Below are 25,873 nucleotides of genomic sequence, written 5' to 3' on the forward strand. Positions count from 1 at the left end.
CACACTGCCAGTCCACCCAATGCGCGCGCGCGCACCTGCCTAGCCATGCAGCATCCCAGCGAGGTTAGTGGCATGCCGTAACCAGCGCACGGCTCCAGCCCGTGCCGTGCAGAGCAGGCCAGTGGTATGCCCACCAGTCATGCCATCCAGCGCATGGCCCCAGCCCATGCCCTGCAGACTCAGCACCTAGGCCACCAACCTAGGCCATGCCGTGCACCACCTTGGCTTACCATCAGCAAGCCATGCCGCACCACATGACCATGGACCAGCCGAAGACCACCATGCTGCAACCTAGCCATCATGAGCCATGCATGCCACGGCTAGCCTTGGTCCATGACCACTATCTTGTTATTTATTTAATTTAATTATTTGATTTAATTATTTATTTTCAAGGGACCTATTGGGGGTTTCCACTTTGTATTGCTTATAAATAAGACATCTTTCATTTGCTTTAGAATCTTTTGGCAAAACTCCTAGAGGGAAGACTATTGTTTGAGAGATCACAAACCGGTGTCATTGCACTTAGGCTTTTTGGGTGCAATCCGTGAATCCCAAAGAGAGAATCACGCTTTGCAATTCTTTGAATAAGTGTGATTCATTTATCTTGTTATTTGCAACTTGGTGCAATTCGTGAATCCAAGTTGATTTTATCAATATATGAGGTTTATTCATTACTTGTGCAATTCGTGAATCAAGTCTTGAATTATCATTGTTTATGTTTTTATTCATTCAAGTTCATATGTATTGCTTGTGTTCTTGAGTGTTCTTCATTTTATTCTTGGTGTTCTTCATAAGTTGCTCTTCCAATCCATTCCTTTCATCAAAGTCGACCAACCCTTGTGTTAGTCAACTTTCCATAAATTGTTGGCTTCATCTTGTTGCCCTAGCCGAACCCTACTTCCATTAGAATTTGAATTCAAATTTCGGCAACCTCTTGCCTAATTTGAATTGCCTTAGCCGAACATTCCACTTACCAAACTAGGTTTCTATAATTTAGAAACCCTAGTTGACTCAATCAATTCACCAATACTCGGCCAACTCTTTCCAAATTGAATCCCTAGATTTTAGGAACAACTTCCTAAAATCTCTCCCTAGCATTGTCGGCTAACCCTAGCCGACCACATACTTTCCCATCTTCCATACACTTAACCTAAACCCTAGCTGTCCATCATACCACTTCCAAACCCTAAAATCCATCTTCCAAGTGGCGCCAACCCTAGTTCACTCTAGTGCCGTGCGGCCACATTCATTGAACCCTACACAACTCCTTGACCCTTACCACCACTCAATACACTCATCTTAGCCTAAACACCTAATCTCACCGTACCCAAGTGGTCATCTTGACCACAATTGCTCGAGAACCAAGCAAGAGAAGAACAAGGATTCGGTCATCACAAGGCCACCCTTGGCGAGGAGAACATAGTGTTTAGGGACTTGACCGAGGACCCTAACACAACCTCCCTAGGCGTCGATCTTCAAGACGGCAGAAGAAATCTGTCCATACAAGCGGTGCGTAAGCCTCATGCGCGGCTTATGTTGTGCACAAGTTTCACTCGCCACCGTGCCTAAGGAAGTTTCCTACCACCAAACACGGCACCGACGGGATCACCGGCATTGAGTCTTCGGAACCCGACCTTCTACTCCTCTCCAGGTGTGGCGCGTGTACTGCACGCACCTCCACAGACAGTGGTGGCCCCTCGCCGGCCAATCGTCTTAGTTTCTAGTTGCTTTCCTATGTTCCCGCTTTCCCTAACCAAAGATCGAGTGAAATGGAATGAAGTTCCTTTCAGCCAGTCCAAACCAACATGTTGCAGCACACAACCCTTTACTGCGACTTCTAGCTGCAGCTTTATAGTATATTCAGCAGACTATTTTAAAACCATTACCAAACGGTCTCCGCTTGTGGGAATTGGGTGGGAGCCATTTATTTGGCTCCGAAACCCGCCTTTTATTTTTCTTTTTTGTGTTATAATATGTTGTTTTGAAAAGACTGTAGGAGACTTCCACCCAAAACTTGTATCTTGTAACTGTCAATTTATCTGTAAATGTCTTATTTGCTGAGGGGGCAAAAAATAAAATAAAAAAGAATAGAGGCATCTCCTATTAAAGCACTATTTACTGGCATACTTTCTAATTACTGGATTCATTTTACTGACAGTCGCAAGAATTATAACTATTATGTCACACGAAAAGACTATTAAACATCAACCAACATTTGACTCGTCAGTCCATGGAAAATGCATTTCCATTTCCCATCAGAGCCAATCAAAATGGCAATAATGTGTTAATTGGATCCCCTAATTAACATATCTACTGTATCCTTAATAAGATATGGAGGCGGTGTACCCTAATAGTTACATTCGGGAGATCAATAATGGGACAGACATTGCTGTCTCCGCACCCATGACTGGCTGGAACAGATCCAACTCCCCATAACGTTCCAAGACCCGCATCCGGCAATCTTCAGCAGCCATCAATCCGGTTGAGAAAGCACCATGCACGGACCCTGGGAAGTTTGAGCTAGTAGCCTCCCCTGCAAAGAATAGGCTATCCACCGGGATCCTTAACCTCTCAAACAGATCATGGGATTTGCCTACTGTATCATAGCTATAGGAGCCAAGTGAGTCAATGTCTGAGCCCCACCGAGAAACAAGATACTGAATCTGCATAATTCAAACAAATAATTATTAAAAAAACAATTTGGGAAATATGAAACCTTGACACTGCCTCTGTCAAAGCTTCAAAAGGGAATGAATAAAATGCGTGAAGTGGAAGTCTTACTGGGGCACAAGCATTTGGAAGGATCCTCTTGAGTTGCATGAAAGCAAAATTAGTAGCAGCTTCATCAGACATTTTCTCAATGTCTTTGGCTAGCCGCCCTGAAGGCATGTAAACCAGGACAGAGTGACCAGTAGCCTTGTGAAGATTTAGGAAGTAGCTGCACGCGTAAGACGTCTCTGCAACTACACCCAAGAACTCCACATTTGGCCAGAACACCTTTTCAAAGTGCAAAACTATTTTATTTTCAATCCCTACGCCAAGGTCAGCAATGGCTGTTTCCTTCCACTCAGGGAGCTTTGGCTCAAACTTTATGCTTCTTGTTTTCAGCACCCCAAGTGGTATAGCAACAATGGCAGCATCTGCAACAAATGTTCTCCCATTTTCTACCGTTACCTTTACTCCATTATAACGTCTTACAATCTTTGTAACCCTGGCATAAGGATTGATAGCTAGTCAAGTGACCAGTAGGTAACATAACAAATGGATAGAGCAGAAGAGAATCATTGCAAATACTTGATCCAAACCTGTGGCCCAAATGGATGTTGAGACCTTTGGCAAGAGTGTTTATAACTGGAATGTAGCCCCTTACCATAAGCCCATGACCACCAGGGAGTAGTTCTTCCTGTATATAAGAGGAAAAGAAATGCAGCAAGCATCAAATAATAAGCTATATATTAGTGACATGGCATAAACGAGCATAACTGCCCAACGAAAGCAACAAGAAGGGGAAGCACAAAACAATAGCATCACATGACAACGCTCTTTTTTTAATGACGAGGAGTCCCAGAGACCGTGCAAATGCAATATGTCTTTGTACGGCCTGTTTAAACCCAAATCCAGTGTAAAGCTGTATATGTTATTTTCTGGTAATTTTTATTTTGTTACTTTTGATAAACACTCAAATTCAAATACCTTTGAAGTTTGAAAAGTAAAAAGTTACTATATTGCCTAACTATATTGGAAAGGTCGCTTTTCAAGCAAATTGCGTCCATGGTTACACTATTTGTCAAGCTTCAGCCTATACCAAATGCATAAATTTTACATTAAAATAATTATATATAAGGTGATGCAACAGTACAAGGATCTCATGTAAACTTTTGCATGAAGGATCAGGAGACGAATAAAAGGAACTAGAACCCTCGTACCGCTTAAAGCAAGCAATTGAGAAATTCGACTACAAGTACTCATTATACACTACTAATTTCACCGCAAGAAGTCATTCGGTTTTAAATTTCTAATGCACAAAAACTTACCTGATCCCAACATTTTAGTGAGATGGTGTCAGCATCCGCAGCAAACCAGCCTTCCATTCTACATAAATACCACTGAAGGACATCATGGGCAAGCCCCTCCAACCTGTATGCAGGGGCCAATTTAAGTAAATATGCCTTCGCTGACAATTTATGTAGAAATGAACTCTTAATTGTAATATGCCATCATGTTGATGAAACCTCAATTCTGGGCTCCTTGCAAAAACAATCGAAAAGGCACGGGATATGGACATGTCTTCGCTAGATTCCTGTCTTATTTTATCTGTCTACACTAAAGAAAGAAAACCAAGTCAATGAACATCTGTAGTAAGACATAATAGCACTCAAGGATTTAAGTATTAGAGTGCATTTTCAGCAGCAACAGCATTCCAGTTGGGACAATGTTATCTATCAAGAATAGAGAAAAACTAAGATCAAATCATTAAAAATCACTTGCCTCCTCCAAAATTCTCTCAAATGCTTCACCGACTTTAGTGACTAAATCCTGAGGTACTTGATTCCCATTCATATCAAAGAGCGCATAGCTGAAGAGAATACAAAAAATGTCAAATCAAAATAATTAACAGGAATGGAAACAGAGAGACATTGCCACGTTATATAATATCATTTATTTCTTTCAACTATAAGAAGATGAAGATCCAGTCCCTTCTCCAAATGGATCACTTATATATATATATATAGACCGCAAGGATAAAACTTAGAATTTAAAATAATAGGAACTCAGGAATATAAGCGCATCAAAAGCGAAAGTGATATGTACCTTTCCAAGTCATGATCATACAAAACAGAGTTATCACCACTGGTACGATATAATGGTAGCCCTAGTCTCCCAATCAATGGTGCCAAGGGATTCTCTTTGCCTACTCCATGCAACCTGACGCATCACGGTCAATATATATTTTTTTTTAATCAGTAAATCACGGTCCATATATTAGGTTCAACATTAATAAACAGGCCACACTCAAGTATCTAATAAGAAGATATTTCAGAGCAGTATACCATGATGCACCCAAGTCAACTGGAAAACCAAAGGAGTAATCTGTAAAAACACGACCACCAATCCTATCCCGCGATTCCAACAGGACAACCTGAACAAACCCGAAAAGGGGAAATAGAATTTAGTTAGGCACAGAATGTAGAGTAACGTCATGGATGCATCCAGCCCAGTGGAAACAGACATACATCTTGTCACATCAAAGCACAATGTTACTCTGATCCGTTTAGATGGTGAGATGGAATGAGTTAATTTTATATGAAAATTAAAAGATAGAAATTAAATAAAATATTATTAAAATATTATTTTTTAATATTATTATTATTTTAAAATTTAAATTATTTATTATATTTTAAGTAAAAATTTAAAAAATTTATAATAATGAGATGAGATGAAATAATTTATATATTTAAACGAGCCTTCCTCTTTACAAACAAACTCGTCATGCCCCCCTTTTTTTTTTTTTTTTTTTTTAAAGAAGGTAGCACATTTTACGGAGCTTCACTATCGTGGTTTGCTGAATTTAAGGTGACACTAATTAGACAAGGGAAATCCTAAATTTCCAGCGCCAATATATCAGTTCCTCCCTGGCATATAATACCGAATTATGCATTCCTAAGAGTCTAAGACTGAAAAGATTAGATAGATGTTGAGAGTTTTTTTAAAATGTCTGGAAATGTAGTTCTTATTGGGTTGGTGAAAGTCTTAAGAATTTTTATAGAATTTGTTGAATAAAAATTTATTAAGATATGCTCTGAATGAGAGTTTGTGCAAAGTGAGTATATGGATTTGAAAAGTTGGTTCAATTTAAATTTTTAACAGTTGTTACGTTTTTGAAAAAATTATTTTGATTTTTGTATTGTTTATTTTTTATTAAAATATAAGTCAATGATTAGCTGAAAAGTTTTTGGAGAGAGATTTTTATTTTGGAGATAAAAATATTTTGAATGAAAGATGAAGACTTTTGTTGAAAAAATTCTAAAACTTTTTCAGTTCTCAAATAAGCACTAACTCCTTTATTTTCATAATTTCTCATAATTCATTTCAACTAATTATTATAATTTTTTTAAATTTTTAAATAAAATAAAATAAATAATTTAATTATTTTAAATTTTAAAATAAAAATAATATTAAAAATATATTTTAATAATATTTTATTTAACTTTTAATTTTAATTTTACCTCATTTCATTACATCCGGGAAAACGAATGAAACAATAACGTCGTTTTGGGTTAGGGTTTAATAACCGGCCCCTCCCCTCTCTCCATCTCGATTTTCTCTCTCCCCCCTCTCCCACGCACCGTGCTGCACCGCCCTCCCCTCCCTTCATCTCGAGTCTCTTTCTCTCTCTTCTCTTCATCTCGATCTCGAATAAATTGGAGCGAGCCATACCCAAGTAAATAAATAAAGCCTTTTCCAACAAGTGTGATCTTAAAAAAAAAAACAAAAACCAGCTGCTTCTCGAACGGGAGTTAGGATCGAAAGAGAATATCATGTATAAAAGTTTCACGGGCAACACGAAGCATTACAAGGAAATTGGAATTCAATTCACATCATTCTCTGCACACCTGAAATGAGGCATCATGAAGAGCACGAGCAGCTGCAATTCCAGCCATACCCCCGCCAATGACAATGACAGATGGCTTTCGCTCGGCATCTGAATAGCAAAGACCTGCACAAAAAATGAACTAACTCTGATTACCGAATAGCGATTGAAGATATTCCAAAGTTTCCCAGTCACATCGGCATACTTAAATCCTTTTCTTTTCAAAAATACAAACAGCCCGTAATTAAATTTCTGTGAAAGGATAACTTTTTTTTTTTTTCAAAATATAAGAAGATCATTATTTCAGAAGCTTCGACAACAAATTAGATCATACTCTAAAGCATAGCACTATAATTATGGTTGTAGTTTAATACATATACCAGTGAGGGAAAAACTACAAAAAATTGCAAAAGCAAACCTCTGCGCAGTTGGGGATTACTCGTGGTGCGTACAGACTCCATTTCGCTGCGACAATCGGCGATCGACAATAAGAAAATTACTTGAGAAGTTATTACGACTACTGCTAATGAAGAATGAAGTATCCAGAAGCTTTTCTGGAATTGAAACACGTAAGGAGGCAGTTGAGGCGAGTAATGGAGAACAAAAATCAAAGACACGCTAAGAAATGGCTGGAATTCGAATAATTCAACACAAACCCCTGCTTCCAAAAGCAGCTCAGACAGCTCTCTCTCACTCTGTACCTTTTTGATGCGGTAACTTCAATCAGGTTTCGAAATCTTATCCACGATTATGAGCTGAAGAGAGAAGAAAATGCGCGTTTGGCATGCGAGAAAAAGAAAAAATATCTAGGATTTGATTCGTGGACGTAAATGAAATGCAGAACAGAGAGAGAGAGAGAGAGAGAGGTGCGTTAATGGCTTTGTGCCTGTCGATTCCAAGCTTCTGGCTTTGGTTTTATAGGGACAAGACGGGGCTGATCAGGAAAACCGAAAACTGTACACGCTTAAGGTAGGATTAAACTTGTTACTCACAGCATTTTGTAGGCACGTGTTAAAGGTCAAGAAAAGTTGCCTTAGATCTATATTTCTTTTGTTCCAGAATTGCCCTTTCCGTCAGATCCAACCACCAGTTGAAATGGAAACCGCTACACGTACGGTACATTTGACATGTCACATCCTCTAATGTCCAAATGGTACTGCTTTTTACACAATCTTTTTCTAATAAATTTTATTATTCATCATCCTCACATATTATATATTATTTTTTTATATTTTTTTTAAAAAAATTATTTTATTTTTTTAACTAACTAAATTATTCCACTCATTATCTATAAACTATATATTTAGTAAGAGATAAAAATATACAATATGTAGAGATAATGAATAGAATTTTTCTTACGTTATCCTCATATTCTTTTCAGTTGCAAACTAATTTCGATACAAGGAATAAAATCTCAATCATAATAATTCGAGGTGGGATTACTTATTTTCAAAAATGAATTTGTTGAGTTTCATGTATCTTTATTTGGAGTTGATACCCCTAACAGGTTTGTTTTTAAGCCTTTTCCGATAATCGAATTGAAATTGATTGAGCATTGATATCCCTTTTATATAGAATGAAATAATAATGTTATTTAGTCTTTTGAAACTTATTGCTCAAATGGTCTTTTTGACATAGCAATACTATATTATATACCTGGGAGCAATCACTACAATACACCATTATCCACTACTATTTCCTATTGCAGTAGTGATCCTGATTGTGATCTACAATGGATGCTTACGTATTTTTATGGACATCCTGATAAAGATAGAAGATTTGAAGGCTATAATGTACTACACTGTCTACACAGATGACAACCTCATATGTGGCTTCGCTTGGGTGATTTCAATGAGATATTGTTTCAAGGTTAGAAATTTTGGGGGAGGGGGGGCTAGAAGAAGTGAAAAGCAGATGGCTTCTTTTAGAGATGTCTTACAGGTATGTAATCTTTCTGATTTGGGAGCTTTCAAAGATCAATACACTTGGTCTAATAATAGACAGGATAGTACTTTCACTAAAGAACGGCTTGATAAGGCAGGTGCCAATCCTACCTAGAGTGGAAAATTTGGTGATGGTAATGTTCAAATACTACCCTCTTCTACATCAGGTCATTATCCAATCATGCTTATTGTTCAACAATTCCTTATGTAGTCTTCAGTTTCTCATAGGTTATGTCGATTTGAAGCAAACTAGTCTACTTATGAGGATTGTGAATATGTTATTCAAGAGGTTTGGACACAACCTGAATCCCTTTCTGGGGGCTTTTCCAATCCCACATAGAAATTAGGCAGTTGCATGCAAAGGTTGAAAAGATGGAGTAAGCACAAAGATCCTATTTCAGACCAAACCTTGAAAGGGAAACTGGATAGTTTGGTGATTCTTCAGCAAAACTTGACAACTACGACTGTTGAGCAAACAAGACAACTTAAAAAGGAAATTGCTTGTCTTCAAGAGAGACTACACTTGAAATGGAAGCAAAGGGAGAAAATTACTTGGCTGCAGAGTGTAGATAGGAATACAAAATTCTTTCATTTATGTGCTAGCCAAAACAAGAGAAGAAACACAATTTTGCAGGTTAATGATGCTCAAGAGATCAAATTTTCAAATACTGTTGGGATAAGGAGAGCCTTTACACAATACTATTTTCACTTGTTTACAACCTCTAAACCATCCAATATCGATTCCTCCTTACAAGCTTTGACACCAAAGGTTTCTTCTGACATGAATGTTGTTCTACTTAAACCTTTTACTATGGATGAGGTTGAGACAATAGTTTTTCAAATGGGCCCTTATAAGTCACCTGGCCCCCATGGCAATGGTGTGACACCCCCAGATTCCCCATGGGATTTGGCGGAGCCTGAAGCATCGAGACATGCAACAAACGGTTATCTACCCCCGTTCATGATAAATAAAGATGCAATGCACTTAGCATTCATCTAAACAATATGCAATATTCGCAATGGATAAATGTTTCCTTTGAGCAATACTATGTACCGGATAAGACATATTCCAAAACATCAAAACATATTTTATAGCTGAAGATCTATACGTTCAAGTTATAGCGTATGTCCAAAAGATTTGTAACCATAAGATTACTAGAGAAAGAGCTCCCTAAGTACATGCAAAGACTAAGATAACTATTAGGCTAATCTTTAAAGTAGCTCACACAACTCAGCCAAGGAAGCCAAAATCCTATCGATAAACAGAGCATCACAGCAATGAGCTCTGCATCATGTCGTTGCTGCCTAATTGACCTCCTCCAATCGATCCTCTGTAACGTCTTCTGATCCTGGCACATTGATAGGAACCAAGGTGGGCCTACTCTTAAAGATCCTTTGCAAGTTCCAGATGGGCCAATTACAAGATCAAGGGCCAAGAAGATCAAGGAAGCAATGCAAGGATTGGTGCAATCCACTTGGGATGAAGCCAGCAAGAGCCCAACACTGAAGATGGGTCTTAAAGAAGAAGAACCAGCTTTGATCCACTTTATTCATGCTGAGGAAGACAATATTGAATTTTATTTGTGAGTTGAGTTTTCTCCTCTTGTTCTTGATTGAACTCTTGAACTTATTAAAGGTAAATCACAACCTTTGTGGCGTTCCTCCTTTGTAATCTGGGTTCTTGAGACGGGTTCTTCAACGGGTCTAGATTTTAATATAATCTAGGTTCTTGAAACGAGTTCTCATCGGGTCTAGGTTTCTCCATCCTTGACTTGAATTTTGGCTTTCTTGGGGAGTTTTCAAATTGATTGTGGGTTCAAGGGAATTCATTCCCACGGGTTCATATCACACATGATCTACCATTTCGAGGGGAATGGTAGTTCGGATTACCAAATAAGATTTGATTACAAATCTCAACGAGTTAACAAATAACTTAAACTGATAGTTTAAAGATTTATGCATATCAATAAAAACATGAATGCAAAATGTGAACATGAGTAAGCATGATGTGACTTGACAAATAATATGACATGTGTTGACATGACTTGAATTAACATGAGATGAATTAAATTGTGAAATAAACATGACATGAAGCTGAATGTGAAGTAACATGAACTGAAACTGAACGTGAAGGTGAAACTGAACATAAGCTGATTGTGAAACTAAACATGAAACTGAACGTGAAATTGAACAATCACAATGATTACGCTAGAAATATTTTAAATGAGATACCCTAACAATCAGAATGATTAGGCTAGGCATACCTAATAATGTTCTAACAATCAGAATAATTACATCATGAGGATTTGAGTAGAGGTATTCGAACAATAAGGATAATTACGACATAAGTACTTTGGATGAATTATTAATGGAGATACTTGAGACATGACATGACGTGACGTGAAATGAAATCACAGATGATATGACATAACATAACGTGATATGTACGTGAGATGAATGACATGGCATAACGTGAAACAAATTAACATTCTGTGTAACAGATAAACATTTCATGACATAATATAATGTGTAACGTATAAACATTTCGTGACATAACATAATGTGTAATGATATACGTGTTGTGACATGACATAGTATGATATATATAAGAACATAAGAACACGAACAATTGTTCTCTTATCACACATACACAATTATTTTTAGAGTAAGTTAAAAACTAGCTTACAGAGAGCGTAGTGTGGTGAATTAAAACACAAATAAATGGAAAACTGTAAGAAGATATTTCTAAATGTTAGAAACACCTCATTAACAAGTTAGAAACATAAAAATACTAACTTAGAGAGTAAAATTATCATTTTACACCTCTATATAGAAAAATTATCATTTTACCCTTAACTTAAAGATTTCACATCCTAGTTTGAAAACGTACCAAAATTTACATTCCTCTTGTAAATTTTGTCTTAACTCCAAATATCTAATTAGAAAAATATAAAACATAACACAAGTAGGTCAAACAAGAATAGGCCGAAACATGTATAGACCAAAATTCTTGATTTTTGTTGCATTTCTTTCAAACCTTATCTTTCATAGTAAAACCGAAAGAAACCTGGGAAAGACCAACAGCTCTTGATAGGGAAACCCCCCCCCCCCCCAAACACTTTTTTTAGGAGTAAGACCAAGCTTGCAACTAAGAAGTATCTTATGGAGATTGTAGGGTTAAAAGCCTATTCCAATTTGGATAAATACTTGGGACTTCCTTCCTTAATGGTTTGATCTAGGGTGGTTGTTTTTTGAGGTATTGTGGATAGGGTTAGCAGAAAGCTTAACAACTGGAAGAACAAATTTCTTTCCCAAGTTGGGAAAGAAATTTTCATTAAAGTTGTTATTCAATCTATCCCTACCTATAGTATGAGTGTGTTTTTGGTTCCAAATTCTTTTTGTAAAATGATTAACTCCTTGTTTACTAACTTTTGGTGGAGTCATTTGGATAATCATTCTAGACTTCATTAGAAAAGCTGATACTTCTTAAGTTCTGGAAAACAATATGGGGGTCTTGGTTATAGAGATCTAAAATGTTTTAATTTAGCCCTTTTGGCTAAAAAAGTATGGAGTATACTGAAATCTCCTCACTCTCTTCCAAGCAGAATCTTTCAAGCTAAATATTTTCCTGCCACCAATATCTTGCATGCTGAGTTGGGGAATAAACCTTTTTATATTTGGAGGAGTATAAGCCAAGCCATTCCTCTATTACATGAAGGTATTCTATAGAGATTTGGAGATGGGACACAAATCCAAATTCGGAAAGATTGATGGTTACCTCATGATGTTTCTTGTAAAATTCAATCTACAATTTCAGTTTTACCTGAAAATGTAGTGGTTGCTAATCTGATTGATACTAAAAAAGGGTGGTGGAATCTGGATCTACTACATTCTATCTTTAATGACACAGATGTTGAAGCAATTCTGAAGATTCCTATAAGCTTACAAGGTTGTGCCGACAGATTATTGTGGTGGGTACTTCCAGTGGATGTTTTCCAGTAAAAGTGCCTAAACCAACTATTGACTTTGTCTATAGGGGAATCTTCTATGAAAGGGTAGTGTGAGGTGCTTTAGAAAAGAATTTGGTCATTGCAAGTTACAATGTTGTTGAGGTTTTTCTTTAGCATGCTTGTATTGATGCTCTACCAGCAAAAATAAATTTATATAAAAAGCATGTCATCACAAATTCTGTGTGCGCAATATATTCCTTTGACTAGTTCTTTAGCATGTGATGTTTGGCTTCTTAGTCCTAGGGCTCTCTAGAAAGCTACAATCACAACAACTGACTTTGGTCTCATTGTTGAGCAAATGAATATGAGGCTGGAAAATAAAGATTTGGAGTTGGTTGCAGTCATTGCTCGATAACTTTGGCATAGGAGAAACTCCTTGACCCATGTGGGCAGTTTTACACCTCCTTCAACTCTCTTTGGTAATGCTATACAGGCCTATGAGGATTATCTGTAAGCCATGCTAACCTCAAATGTGGTTAGACCATTAGTACATCTTGCAACATTAGATTGAGAAGCACCACTTCCTACTTGGATGTTGCTATCCAAGCTAATTGCAACAAAATTGGTATAGGGGTGATCATTCGAGATTGTGATGGTTCTGTCATTGCTAGTTTGATGCAACCATTACTTTTCTTGTTGAACTATTAATTGCAACAAAATGGATATTGCTATTTTCTGTCTTGATCTTGGGCTGCATTCATTATTTTTTTAGGGTGATTCACTTCAGGGTGTACATGCTGCATTATCAAATAATCAAGATGATTACAAAATTGGTTGTATCCTCTCATATTTTCATAATTTATTGGCTAGTTCTAACTGGAGAATTCAACATGCTAATGGCATAGTAGATAAACTTGCTAGAGAAGTTGTGCTTCTTGAGGCTGAAGTTATAGATGTGGAACATGTTGCTCCTTGTATTTCTTCTCTTATTATGGCTAAGGAACTCTATACTTAATATATAAATGTCACTTTATTTTTTTTAAAAAAAAATAAAAAAGAAAAATACTCTGCGGGCTTGCATTCAAAACCTTCTTCTAATGGTCACTTTGTTGGTGCTTCAATGAACATAGGTACAAATCAATGTTTTGTTTTCATTGTCTTCTTTTTTTCTTTTTTTGCTTTTAATTGTATGCCTTGTACCAATTGTAATGTAATATTTTGTTGGGGTTCTAGACAATTTGGGCACCATGAATGCGCAATTGAAAAAGATTGTATGCTATGGAACCTTGATTGCATTTTGTTACTAATCTGAACTTTATTTTGTCACCATACCCAAATTACTAGATGTTTGAGATTTGTGTGTGTTAAGGACGTGTTTCACACCACCAACCACATGGATGACCTCCAACGAATAAAAGGGCGGCACTGCTTGCCCCGTGGAGTCTCTGATGCTTAAGTCAGTATAGCAATATAAGAGTAAGTGTATAAAGTAGCAAATAAATCAAGTTAAAAATTTGTTACCTCCAGTAGGCTATTTATAGAGGTTATTTCATTGAAGTGATAGAGTTCAATTTGCCTTGTGAAACCTTTTGCTTTTAGGAGTCTAAGTCTATTTCTTATTAGGAGTCTGAGTCTCTTCTTGACTTTATCTCTTAGCTAAAATGGTGGGGGCTCAAATATCCCTTTTAGCTACCCCACTAATATATATATATATATATATATATATATATATATTTTGTGTGCTGGCACATGGGAAATTAAATACTTTGCATTCTCTGTACCTACCTTTTACCCCGGTGGCTCGTGGGCATCTGCTTGCTTTTGTTTTCCCCTACCCCACTGAGGATCCATGCTAGTTAGTGCATGTGGGTGACTTCACTTCCTTTTGGTTAGCTACTAGTTGGCTGCACCGTGAACGAGGCTCGACCTTTGGTGGCTCAGCCTTTTGATTTTCTTGGGAATCTTCAAGTCAACCGTGATGAAGGTAACCTGCAGAAAAATCAATTATGGTAGATGTGAAGCCTTAGAAGCCTTAGAAGGTCTTGAGAATCTTTAAGTCAATAATCCTGGTTTGTTGTCTGGTCCCTGGTTTGTTGTTCGGTCCTTGGTTTTCTGTTTGTTTCATGCTAAGCGGTGAGGGGCTCAGCTTGGAGAGAAAGGCGGAAGATGTACTTGACCACATTAGGTGTGAGCACAGAGCTCGATTTTGAGTTTGTTTGTTTGTGTGAATGTTTGCCTGAGAGATTGTTTATTGTCAGCGAAGAGTCACTGTTTTTTTCTATTGGTTTTTGGTGTGTATTTTTGTGATCATTTTTACTTTTGTTGGTAGTAGTGGATTTCCTGGCCCTTGGTGTAAATTGTTGTTGTGTTCTTATTTTGTTGTTGGTGTTCGCTGGTAGTATCCCCCATGTGGTCTTTGTGACCTCCATGCCAGTTTATTTGAAAAGGGTCGTGTGGTCTTTGCGACCTCCACGCCATTTCGTTTGGAGAGGGTCATGTGGTCTTCTAACCTTCACGCCCATTCGATGGCAATCTTTGGAGAGTGGTCTTCTGACCTCCACGCTTGTTTGATGGTGAACTCTGGAGAGGGTTGTGTGGTCTACTGACCTCCACGCCCGTTCGATGGCGATATTTGGAGAGAGTTGTGTGGTCTTCTGACCTCCACGCCTGTTCTTTTGGTTGCACCACGTCCTAAGAAGTTCTCACAAAAAACAAAATAGGTAAGTGTAATACAAATTACAAGTTTGAGATTTGTGAACTTGAGCCAACCCGCTAAAGCGTGGTGATGGCTGGTGATGCATGGGTGATGCCCGCAGGTAGCTATGCCTTGACACGAGCAATGACAGAATCACATATGCTTTCCATGGAGACATTGGTCTAGTTGCATGGTGGAGATGTTGGTTTTGTTGCTTGCTGATAGGCGTTGGTCTTGTTGTTCACCGAGGGGTGTTGGTCTTGTTGCCCACCAAGTGGAGCGGGTCTTGTTGCCAGACGAGGGACACGGGTCTTCTTCTGGTTGCTGAGTGGATCGTGGGGTTCTTTAACCTCCACGCAATTCTTGATTGCTGAGTGGGTCGTGGGGTTCTTTGACCTCCATGCCCTTCTTAATTGCTGAGTGGATCGTGGGATTCTTTGACCTCCTGTAACAACCCAATCCTCTATTTTTTTTTTTCAGGGATAAATTACGGATAATTTTGTTAAACTCAATAAATGAGTTAAAGTCTATTAGAGAATTTATCGGATAGATTATTTTTTAAAAAAAATTAAGGCTCCATTATTATTATTATTATTATTTTCTCTCCAAGATCATGAGTCCTTTTCATAATAAAACTCCTCCTTACTGGATTTTCTTCTAAGACTTTCAAAGAATCCACTCACATGCACATTCACGTCTCTTTTTATCTAGGGTTTTCTTTTGGGTTCTCAATCATATATATATATATATTATGGTACACTCACCAACCGCACTCCCCAAGCCCTCCACCATGAGTCTTCCATTCACGCATCAAACCACTGCATACACGGCTTCATCGCATCCATTTCCTCCACATGCACGTCTAGTCAATATCTCACTCGTTGCACGTCTATTTCCCTAAGTTTTATTTTGAATGTTCTCTACCACCTATATATATATATATATATATATATATATATATATGTATGTATATACAATTTGATCTCCTCAACGCCGCACCACCTTATGGTAGTTCCATTCCAAGCTGCAGACCGAGAACCTTACGATATCTCCATTGCCAGCCCACACTCAGCCCCTTTAACACAGCAAGACAACCCCAAGCAAAAGCCACCAACATGCCGACACTCTCCATAACGCTGCCCTCCTCCACCATCGCTCAGCCAAGCCTTCATGTGCGCCGAAATCGCCAGCCCACTGCCCAGACCTGCGTGAGCAGTTTGTCCAATTGCCATACGATACCGCCCACCACCTCATCACATGTAAATCCACACAGAAGCAAGCCACATTAAGACAGCCTCCGTTCTACGTAACTAGCCACCAGAATAGCCACCCAACAAGCCACGACCACCACCTTGCAGAAACCGTCAACACTCCTACACCACCGTCGCCCAACCGTTGAGAAACCACACCAACAAAATACTCTGCTTTACTGCAACGAAACAGAGGAAGTATTCTTCCCCACCGAGAGCCACAAGCCAGCCACCCACGTCAAGGCCACAGCTTGGTCGTGCTACCCCGACGCCACCGTCAATAGCAACAGATGATGCCGGAGATCAAGCCTCCACAGCCTAGTGACGCCCAACGCCACCGCTCCAAGCCCCCATGCATGCTGAGTGGTGCGTAAATTTTCTCTCTATTCTCTCTCTCTCGGCGTCGCACTAACCTGCCCAAAGGAACCCAGTTGTGCCGCCTTGGCTCCCAGCCGCCGTGCCGTACAGCTCCTCGCCTCGGTGAGTTTGTCCCATGTAAACACATGCCTCCCTTCCACTCTCCCGATACTGTTTCTCTACAATTATAATATGTAATTTAGGTTTCAATTGGTTAATTGATCCAATTACAAAAATGCCCATTTGTATTGTTTTCCCAAAATGCCCATGCCCAGTATGTTGTTTTTTCAAAAATACCCATGCCTATTTAAGATTAAAAGATGAGAATATTTTAGTGTTAGGAAGAATCTAGGTTTAGGAAATATAGACTATTTTAGTAGTTTAGGTTTTAAATAAAGTCACAGGTTTAATTAGAAATTTATGAAAAATTTCGTGTTTATTTTTATAGGCGACCGACTACACGCTGAAAATAGTAGATTAGCGTTGCAAGGTAAGTAGCATGATCATATCCTTACACCTATGTACGGTAAATTGCTTGTCTTTTTATAAAAAAGATATTATGCATGTATGCCCTTCATTGGAAGCCCATTTTTACGTACCTAAATCATGATTTTATGTGAGAGTTATTTCATAAAATTATTTATGAAATGCATGATTTTATGTGAGAGTTATGCATAAAATTATTTATGAAAAGTCATGATTTTATGTGAGAATTATGCATAAAATTATTTTATGTGAGAGTTATGCATAAAATTATCTAGGAAAAGTCATGAATTTATGTAAGGAAACATATATCACAATATTTATGAAAGAATGCGATTTCATTTGAAATCTATTATACGATATGACAAGTATGTATGTGATTTCTTTTGAAATCTATCAAATGACAAGTATGCAAGTATGATTATGATAAAATATGTAACGGCCTATGTTATGATATCAAGACGGTACCTATGTTATGGGCATATTGCATTGCCAGGTCATGCATGCTGGTAGTGCACCCAATATGTCCTCCTTATGTGTGGATTCCACGACTCGCGGCTATGAGCAGAATCGGAATCTATTTAGATTCGCTAACCCTAACTCACGGGGGTCAACAGTGGGTAACGGCTTATGATAAGTTCAAGATAAGTTCAAGAAAAGTTCATGTTCATATTAATTACATATGTATTTGTGAGTATGCACGTTTTTCAAGAAACCTTATGTTTATTATGTTTACTTATGATGTGTTGCTTATTGAGTATTCGACTCATTTTTATATATTTTTTTATTTTTTAAACCACTCAGGTGATGACATTTATAAGGATGAGACTGCAGGATAGGACTTGACCCCAAGAGGCGAGGCAGAGGCCTAGCCAAATTATTCTGTGATTAGTTTTATGGTTTAAGGTTTAAATAAATTATTTTGATACACACATGAGACTTTCGTATTTTTTTAAAATAAGTGTTTCCGCAAACTTTGTTTTGAATTTTCAGTATTTATTGAAGTTTGTTTATTTATGGAAATCTTTCGGATCTGGCGCTTTGTTAAAAAGAAAAGCTTTTAAGTTTAAGTTTAGTAGTAGCACATTGGCTCCCTGAAAATTCTAAAATGTCTTTCAGGGAAGCGGGGTGTTACACCTCCACACCCTTCTTGGTTGCTGAGTAGGTCGTGAGGTTTTTTTACCTCGAAACCCTTCTTGATTGTACCGCATCCTGAGGGATTTTCACTACACCAAATAGGTAAGCGTAATACAATTTACAAGTTTGGAATTTGCAAACCTAAGCCATTCCGCTAATGTGTGTTGAAGGATGGTGATACATGGGCGATGCTCGCAGGTGGCCATGCCTTGGCACGAGCAATGGCAAAACCACATATGCTTTCAATGGAGACCTTGGTCTGGTTGCATCGTGGCAGTGTCGATTTTGCTGCTCGCTGAGAGGCATTGGTCTGGTTACTCGCCCAAAGCGTTGGTCTTGTCTGCTCGCCAAGAGGCACGGGTCTTGTTACCCGTCGAGGGGTGCGAGTCTTGTTTCTCACAAAGTGGCATGGGTCTTGTTGCCCGCCAAGGGGCGCTGCCCATCATGAACGCAATTAGCAACTAGGAGATATTATCTGCACTTGTGTGACTCTGGCGAAATGTTGCTCGCCATGAGGGTGGCAAGATGCACTACAGTTGTGTTGGCCGCGGCGTTGTAGTGGAGTTATGGTTTCGATCTGTTAGGTACAACAGATCTTTCGAAAGTTTTTGGGTACATGGCTCTGATATGTAACAGTTTGCCAACAATGTGCATCCCATGCATATTGTAGGTTTTACGTGGGACATGCATGTACGTGTATTTTGTCCAGTAGGGCATGCATGTACACGTAGTATACGTCATGTATTTGCTCTATTCCTCCCATTATTTCACATATATTAGTAAAACAAATACAAAAGGGAAAAAAGTAGAAAAAAACTTATCTAAACTTTCGTTCATGATCTAGTGAGTATGAGGTTTCTATGCAGATTTGTGGCAAGGAGCACTAACAAAAAGTTGAGCGAACTATGTTCTAAGTAGTTGAGCGAGCTGCCCGTAGTGCGCATGGGCAAGAACGGCGAGGTGCATGGCAAGCGATAGTTGGCGTCGAATGGTCTGCTTTGGTGTACACGGGGGCGAGAATGGCGAGGCGAGGAGCAGTTGGCACCGAGTGGTCTCCCTTGGTGCACACAGGTGAGAATGGTGAGGTGCATAGCAGTTGGCGCCAAGTAGTCTCCCTTGGTGCGAACGGGCGAGAACGGCGAGGTGTGTGGCGAGGAGCAGTTGGCACCGAGTGGTCTCTTTTGGTGCGCACGGGCGAGAACAGCAAAGTGCATGGCGAGGAGCTATTGGCACAAAGTGGTCTCCCTTGGTACGCACGGGCGAGAATGATGAGGTGCTTCGCGAGGAGCCGTTGGCACCGAGTGGTCTCCCTTGGTACGCACAGGCGAGAACGTTGAGGTGCATGGCGAGGAGCAATTGGCGCCCAGTGGTCTCCTTTGGTGCACACGGGCGAGAACGACGAGGTGCATGGCGAGGAGCTCAAGGGTCGAGAACAACCGGCGAGCAAGTGGGTGCATGGTGATGGGCTAGCCAGTGCACGGACACCTAGTTTGGTGGTCCTACAGCGTGCATCCTCTGCCTGTGCTATGCCAAACGCAATTGGCTACCGGTGTTGGGGAACCACCCAACTGGCTACAGAAACTGCCGGCGGTGCGGTTGGTGGGTGGTGGTCACCCTGCAAGCTCACGGACACCGGTGTGTGGGCCTCTAGCAACTTGTTGCTCTCTGCCAGCACTGTGCATGACGTGCACAACACTTCGATCTGGTGAGTTTTAGGCGAAAGCCTCCACCGTTGCTGTATCACTAGTGGGTCACCAGTGGCTGTGGCTTCCGCATGGTGGAGGAAGTGGGTGCACGCCGTGTACCCTTTCCTACGTACGCAATGCATGGCGCATGCGCAGTGCATGGTGCACGTGTGTAATGCATTTGTTTCTTGTGTTCTTTATCCACGTATAATATATATATTTTATTTGCTGTAGTGTTAGTTTGTAAACAAAAAGAAAAATAACTATGTTGAGGAGGTCTTATCTGATTTTTTGAAGATATTCTCATGAGTCGCAAAATTCCCCTCTCTCCTTTCCAGTATTAAGAAATTGTGGTTTGCGTGCGATTGCGTGGTGGTTGGTATGGCGAGGAGCAGTTGGCACTGACTGGTCTACTTTGGTGCGCACGGGCGAGAACAGTAAGGTTGGTGGGTGGTGGTCGCCTTGCAAGCTCGCGGATGCAATGTGTGGGTCTTCGGCAACTTGTTGCTCTCTACCCTCACTATGCACGACGTGCACAACACTTTGATCCGGTGAGTTTCAGGCGAAAGCCTCTGTCGTCACTAGTCATTGTATCACCGGTGGGTCACTAGTGGCTGCGGCTTCCGCATGATGGAGGAAATGGGTGCACTCCATGTACCCTTTCCTACATACGCAGTGCATGGCAGATGCGTAGTGCATGGTGCACATGTGTAGTGCATCCATTTCTTGTGTTATTTCTCCACGTATAATATATATATATATATATTTTATTTGCTGCAGCGTTAGTTTGTAAACAAAAAGAAAAATAATAAAGTTAAGGAGATCTTATTTGATTTTTTGAAGACATTCTCGTGAGTCGAGGAATTCCCCTACTCTCATTTCCGGTATTAAGAAATTTCAGTTTTCGTGCGATTGCGTGGTGGTTGGTATGACGAGGAGTAGTTGGCACCGAGGGTTCTCCCTTGGTGTGCAAGGGCGATCACGGTGAGGTGCATGGCGAGGAGCAGTTGGTGCCCAGTGGTCTCCTTTGGTGCACACGGGTGAGAACGACGATGTGCATGGCGAGGAGCTCCAGGGGTCAGGAACCACCACGCCAACGACAGACACTGCAGGCGAGCAAGGTGGAGGTCGGCGATGGGCTAGCTGGCGCACATACGCCTGGTTTGGTGGTCCTTCGACGGCGTGCATACTCTACCTGCGCTATGCCACATGCAACTGGCTACCTGTGTTGGGGAACCACCCGACCGGCTACAGAAATTGTCGGCGGTGCGGTTGGTGGGTGGTGGTCATCTTGCAAGCTCATAGACATTGGTGTGTAGGCCTTCGGTAGCTTGTTGCTCTCTGCCCTCACTGTGCACGACGTGCACAACACTTCGATCCGGTGAATTTCAGGTGAAGGCCTCTGCCGTTGCTGTATCACCGATGGGTCACCAGTGATTGTGGCTTCCGCATGGTGGAGGAAGTGGGTGCACGTCGTATACCCTCTTCCTACGTATGCAGTGCATGGCACATGCGCAGTGCATGGTGCACGTGTGTAGTGCATCCGTTTATTGTGTTCTTTCTCCACGTATAATATATATATATATATATATATATATATATTTTATTCCCTACAACGTTAGTTTGTAAACAAAAAGAAAAATAATAAAGTTGAGGGATCTTATTTGATTTTTTGAAGACATTCTTGTAAGGCACATAATTCCCCTACTCTCCTTTCCGGTATTAAGAAATTGCGGTTTGCATGCAGTTTTGCATGGTGGTTAGTGTGTGAAAATCACGTTGAAGTCTATATAGATCCCACAGACGGCGCCATGGATGACCTGTAATGAATAAAGGGGCAGCACTGGTTACCCTGTGGAATCTCCGTCTCCGATGCTTAAGTAAGTATAGTAATATCAGAGTAAGTGTATAAAGTAGCAAGTAAATCAAGTTAAAAATTTGTTACTTTTGGTAAGCTATTTATTGAGATTATTTCCTTTGAGTGATAGAATCTAATTTGTCTTGTGAAAGATTTTTTTTTTAGGAGTCTTAATCCCTTCTTAACTTTTATTACTTAGTTAAAATTGTGGGACTTAAATATCCCTTCACTGTGTATGGTATTTTTTTTTTTTTTTTGGTTTCTGCTGAAGTAAACAAAAGGAAAGGAATATTTCGCAACACAACGGAGAACTGTTTCCCCATCGCCGACTAAAGAAGAATGGTAATTATAGCATAATTTTTCAATAGTTTATAGTGTTGTTGTTCACGTGCTCTATTCTATAATTTCTATCCGTCACGCACCACATCTCTTGAGCTATGTGATTTTAAAAAAAGCAAAAACTCGTTACTGTTATATCTAACATTTAGGCTTCTTTTAAAAATATAATTCATTTCAATTCATTTCAACTTATTATTATAATTTTTTTAAATTTCAACACAAAATATAATAAATAATTTAACTTTTTTAAATTTTAAAATAATAATAATAATAATAAATAATATTTTAATAATATTTTATCAACTCAATTCAACTCACTTTAATATCCAAACGCACTAATAAAATATCTTTATTGAAAAAAAAAAAAAAAAAAAAAAAAAAAAAAAAAAAAAGCAAAAAGCACCCGAACTCATTTTCCACGCAGAAATAGAAGACAGGTGGCATGCATTAATATTGTATTAAGATATATAATATAATAGTGCATGCATTGTGGCCAAAATCAACATTTTAAATGTGATTTTTTAGTTAAAAAATAATTTATAGTACCCAAAACTCTCGTGCAAGAAAGTTAAAAAAAAAAAACAAAAACAAAATTAGAGTCCAAATGAACAAAAGAAAAATTAACTTTTTCCAATGAATTATATTTTTTTTAAAGAAATAGGTAAAATTTTTAGACATGTCTAATATTACTTTTTTTAATTTACTATTTCGCTCTTTACTCTATAACCAGTAAGAGCTACCTAAAATTTTTCCTATATTTTAGCTAAAAAAGACATTCTCTATAATTTTATCTTAAATTTTACTCATCTTCAAAAAATCTTCTACATCTTATTCCCTATCCTTTCTCTATTCTATTAAAATAATATTCTTCTATTCTTTTTTTATTATTTTTTTCTCCCACTTCCATTTCCATTTTTAACCACTAACTTTTTTGTTTTATTCTCTTATTTTCAAAGATCACATTTTATAAATAATTGTTTTTTTCCAGATATAATGTTATTTTTCAATTCAACATCAGTATTAAAAATAATAATTTTTTTAAATATGTGTATTTTCCGCGTATTGATGATAAAATATTTTACAAAATAGTACAACGGTAACATTTTGAATTTGCCATAATTAGTACACATGTTTTGTCATTTATACAATGGTAACTTTTTTTGTCTCTTCTCCAACGGTAACTTTTTTGTCTTTTCCCTAACGATAACTTTTTTTGTCTTTTCTCCAATGGTAACATTTTGTGTCTTATATATAACGGTAATTTTTTCATCTATAAATACGCATTCTGCTTGCATTCACATTCTCAACCAAACCGAAGTCTCATCTCCAACTCCTTTCATCAAATGGCTCGTTCTTTCTTTCGCAAATTACTTACATACTTGTCATCTGATGATGAGTTGGATGCTGTTATTAATGCCGAGGCTGATGGAGAGTCATCGAGACATCGTGGCAATCGCCAACGTCGTAAGTTTATTCAGTGTGATCATATTCAAGGGCACGAGCGCCTTTTCCACGACTATTTTGCAGAAAATCCAGTATATCCTTCCAATCTATTTCGAATGAGATTTCGGATGAGTCGTGCTCTATTTCTCCGTATTCTAAATGAGGTAGAGGCTTACGAGCCCTACTTCATCCAGAGAAGAGATAATGCCGGAAGACTCAGTTTATCTTCTATGCAAAAGATAACCGCAGCACTTCGAATGCTGGCCTATGGGGTTACTGGAGATTTTATGGATGAATACATACGTATTGGAGAAAGTACAGTAATGGAGAGCCTTAAAACATTTTGTAAGACAATCGTAACTGTTTTTTCAGATGAATATTTGCGGTCTCCAAAGGTTAATGATATTGCTCGATTGCTTGTGGTTGGTGAACAACGGGGATTCCCAGGAATGCTGGGAAGCATTGATTGCATGCAATGGAAGTGAAAAAATTGTCCCGCCGCTGGAAAGGTATGTACTCTGGTCACATCCGTGAACCAACTATTATTTTAGAAGCAGTTGCTTCATATGATCTCTGGATATGGCATGCATTTTTTGGTATGCCCGGTTCACATAACGATATTAATGTGCTAGAGAAATCTTTTATTTTCACGGAACTTGCCCAAGGGCGTGCTCCACCAGTCAATTACACAATCAATAGCAACCACTACACTATGGGGTACTACCTTACCGATGGTATTTATCCCAAGTGGCCAACGTTTGTGAAGACGATTCCATCACCCCAAGGGAATAAGAAGAAAAACTTTGTCATAGCACAAGAATCTGCAAGAAAATATGTCGAGCGTGCCTTCGGGGTACTTCAACAACGATTTGCAATCGTTCGTGGACCTTCCCGATTATTCAAAGTCAATGACCTAACAAATATAATGAAAACATGTGTTATTCTACATAACATGATTATTTAGGACGAGCGTGATGATAGTCAGGGTCTGAACATGGAGTATGATCAACTTGATGATGATATTCCAGAATTGTTGCGCAATCCAACAAATGAGTTTATGAACTTCATTCAGCGCCATCATGAAATTAGAGACAGCTCGGCACATCATCAACTACAAGCAAATTTAATTGAACATCACTGGCAATTCCATTCCCAACAATAGAAGAGAAGGTTGTGTTGGAGTCTCTATTTTATCATTAGTAGCGACGGTGTATTTCAAGTTTCTAGAATTTTCATTCCAAAAAACATGTTTGGTTCAAGAAAATGCAGTTTAAGTTATTGTAATATTTTCATTATCTGTAATAGTTTAAGAATTTGTAATGTCGAGTTGTAATCAAGTAACATCTATCCATGGATGACTTAAATTCGACGATCACGGGATCTATCTTAATAAAATTTTGCAAACGTACTAATTATATAATACAATAAATGCAGAAAAGTGCCACAAACGAGTGGTTCATAATATACATCACCTTTAATACTGAATAAATGTTTAGTTACAAAAAAAAATAAATGCCTCAATCTGAGGATGCATTGCGTCGCGCCAATATCTCTCTTTGAAGTTGCTGGAAATATACCTGCTGAACTTCATTTAACGTACTCACATCGAGCAACATTATGCGCTCCTCTCTCTCCAACCGGGCGATTTCTAGTTTCTCCACCTCCAACCTCAGTCTCTCATCCTCTTGTCTACTTTTATTTTCCTCCATTTCTCGTTCATATGCCATCTTCTCGGCCTTGAGTCAAAAAATTTCTTTCTCCTAAGCACGTGACTCCTCTAGGAGAGTATACCTTTTCTTGCTGAGCTCCACAAGCTCTTCTGAGGCCCTGCCTTGGGCCTTACGTTTTCCTTTCTCAGCTTTTCTCCCTATTGGCCTATCCAATTCGATGACATCATTAGTTTCCAGATTCTCACCCTCTGTACCACCCACTGAATCAATGGGTGAATTAGTTGCCACTGTTGATGTACGTGAATATGTAGGGGACATCATCAACCTTCGCTTTGTCCCGTCCTTTGTGCAAAGCTGATTCCATTTCGGCTGGTCTTTCAATAGTTGCCAACAATGCTCGAACTAAATGGTCGTTTTCTCAAGCGATTGGTACATGACCTTCGCTTTGTCAAACTTCCAATTCAAAATGAA

At 38.9% G+C, this 25,873-nt stretch overlaps 1 protein-coding gene and 1 pseudogene across 1 annotated transcript; one reads left to right on the forward strand and one right to left on the reverse strand.

Moving 5' to 3' along the window:
- Window positions 1-2,204: 2,204 nt before the first annotated feature.
- Window positions 2,205-7,569, reverse strand: LOC121253655 (polyamine oxidase 2-like). The gene is made up of 11 exons (XM_041153647.1): window positions 7,294-7,569; window positions 7,011-7,057; window positions 6,615-6,718; window positions 5,052-5,140; window positions 4,813-4,926; window positions 4,489-4,576; window positions 4,233-4,318; window positions 4,035-4,137; window positions 3,306-3,403; window positions 2,782-3,211; window positions 2,205-2,663 (listed from the first exon to the last, which is right to left on the reverse strand). Exons 2-11 carry the CDS (start codon window positions 7,051-7,053, stop codon window positions 2,355-2,357), a joined length of 1,464 nt encoding a protein of 487 aa, XP_041009581.1. The 5' UTR covers window positions 7,054-7,057; window positions 7,294-7,569; the 3' UTR covers window positions 2,205-2,354.
- A 16,045-nt stretch (window positions 7,570-23,614) lies between these two features.
- Window positions 23,615-25,096, forward strand: LOC121251615 (annotated as a pseudogene).
- Window positions 25,097-25,873: the final 777 nt, after the last annotated feature.

This window comes from Juglans microcarpa x Juglans regia, chromosome 2S (assembly GCF_004785595.1).
Source record: "Juglans microcarpa x Juglans regia isolate MS1-56 chromosome 2S, Jm3101_v1.0, whole genome shotgun sequence".
Classification (NCBI taxonomy): Eukaryota; Viridiplantae; Streptophyta; class Magnoliopsida; order Fagales; family Juglandaceae; genus Juglans; species Juglans microcarpa x Juglans regia.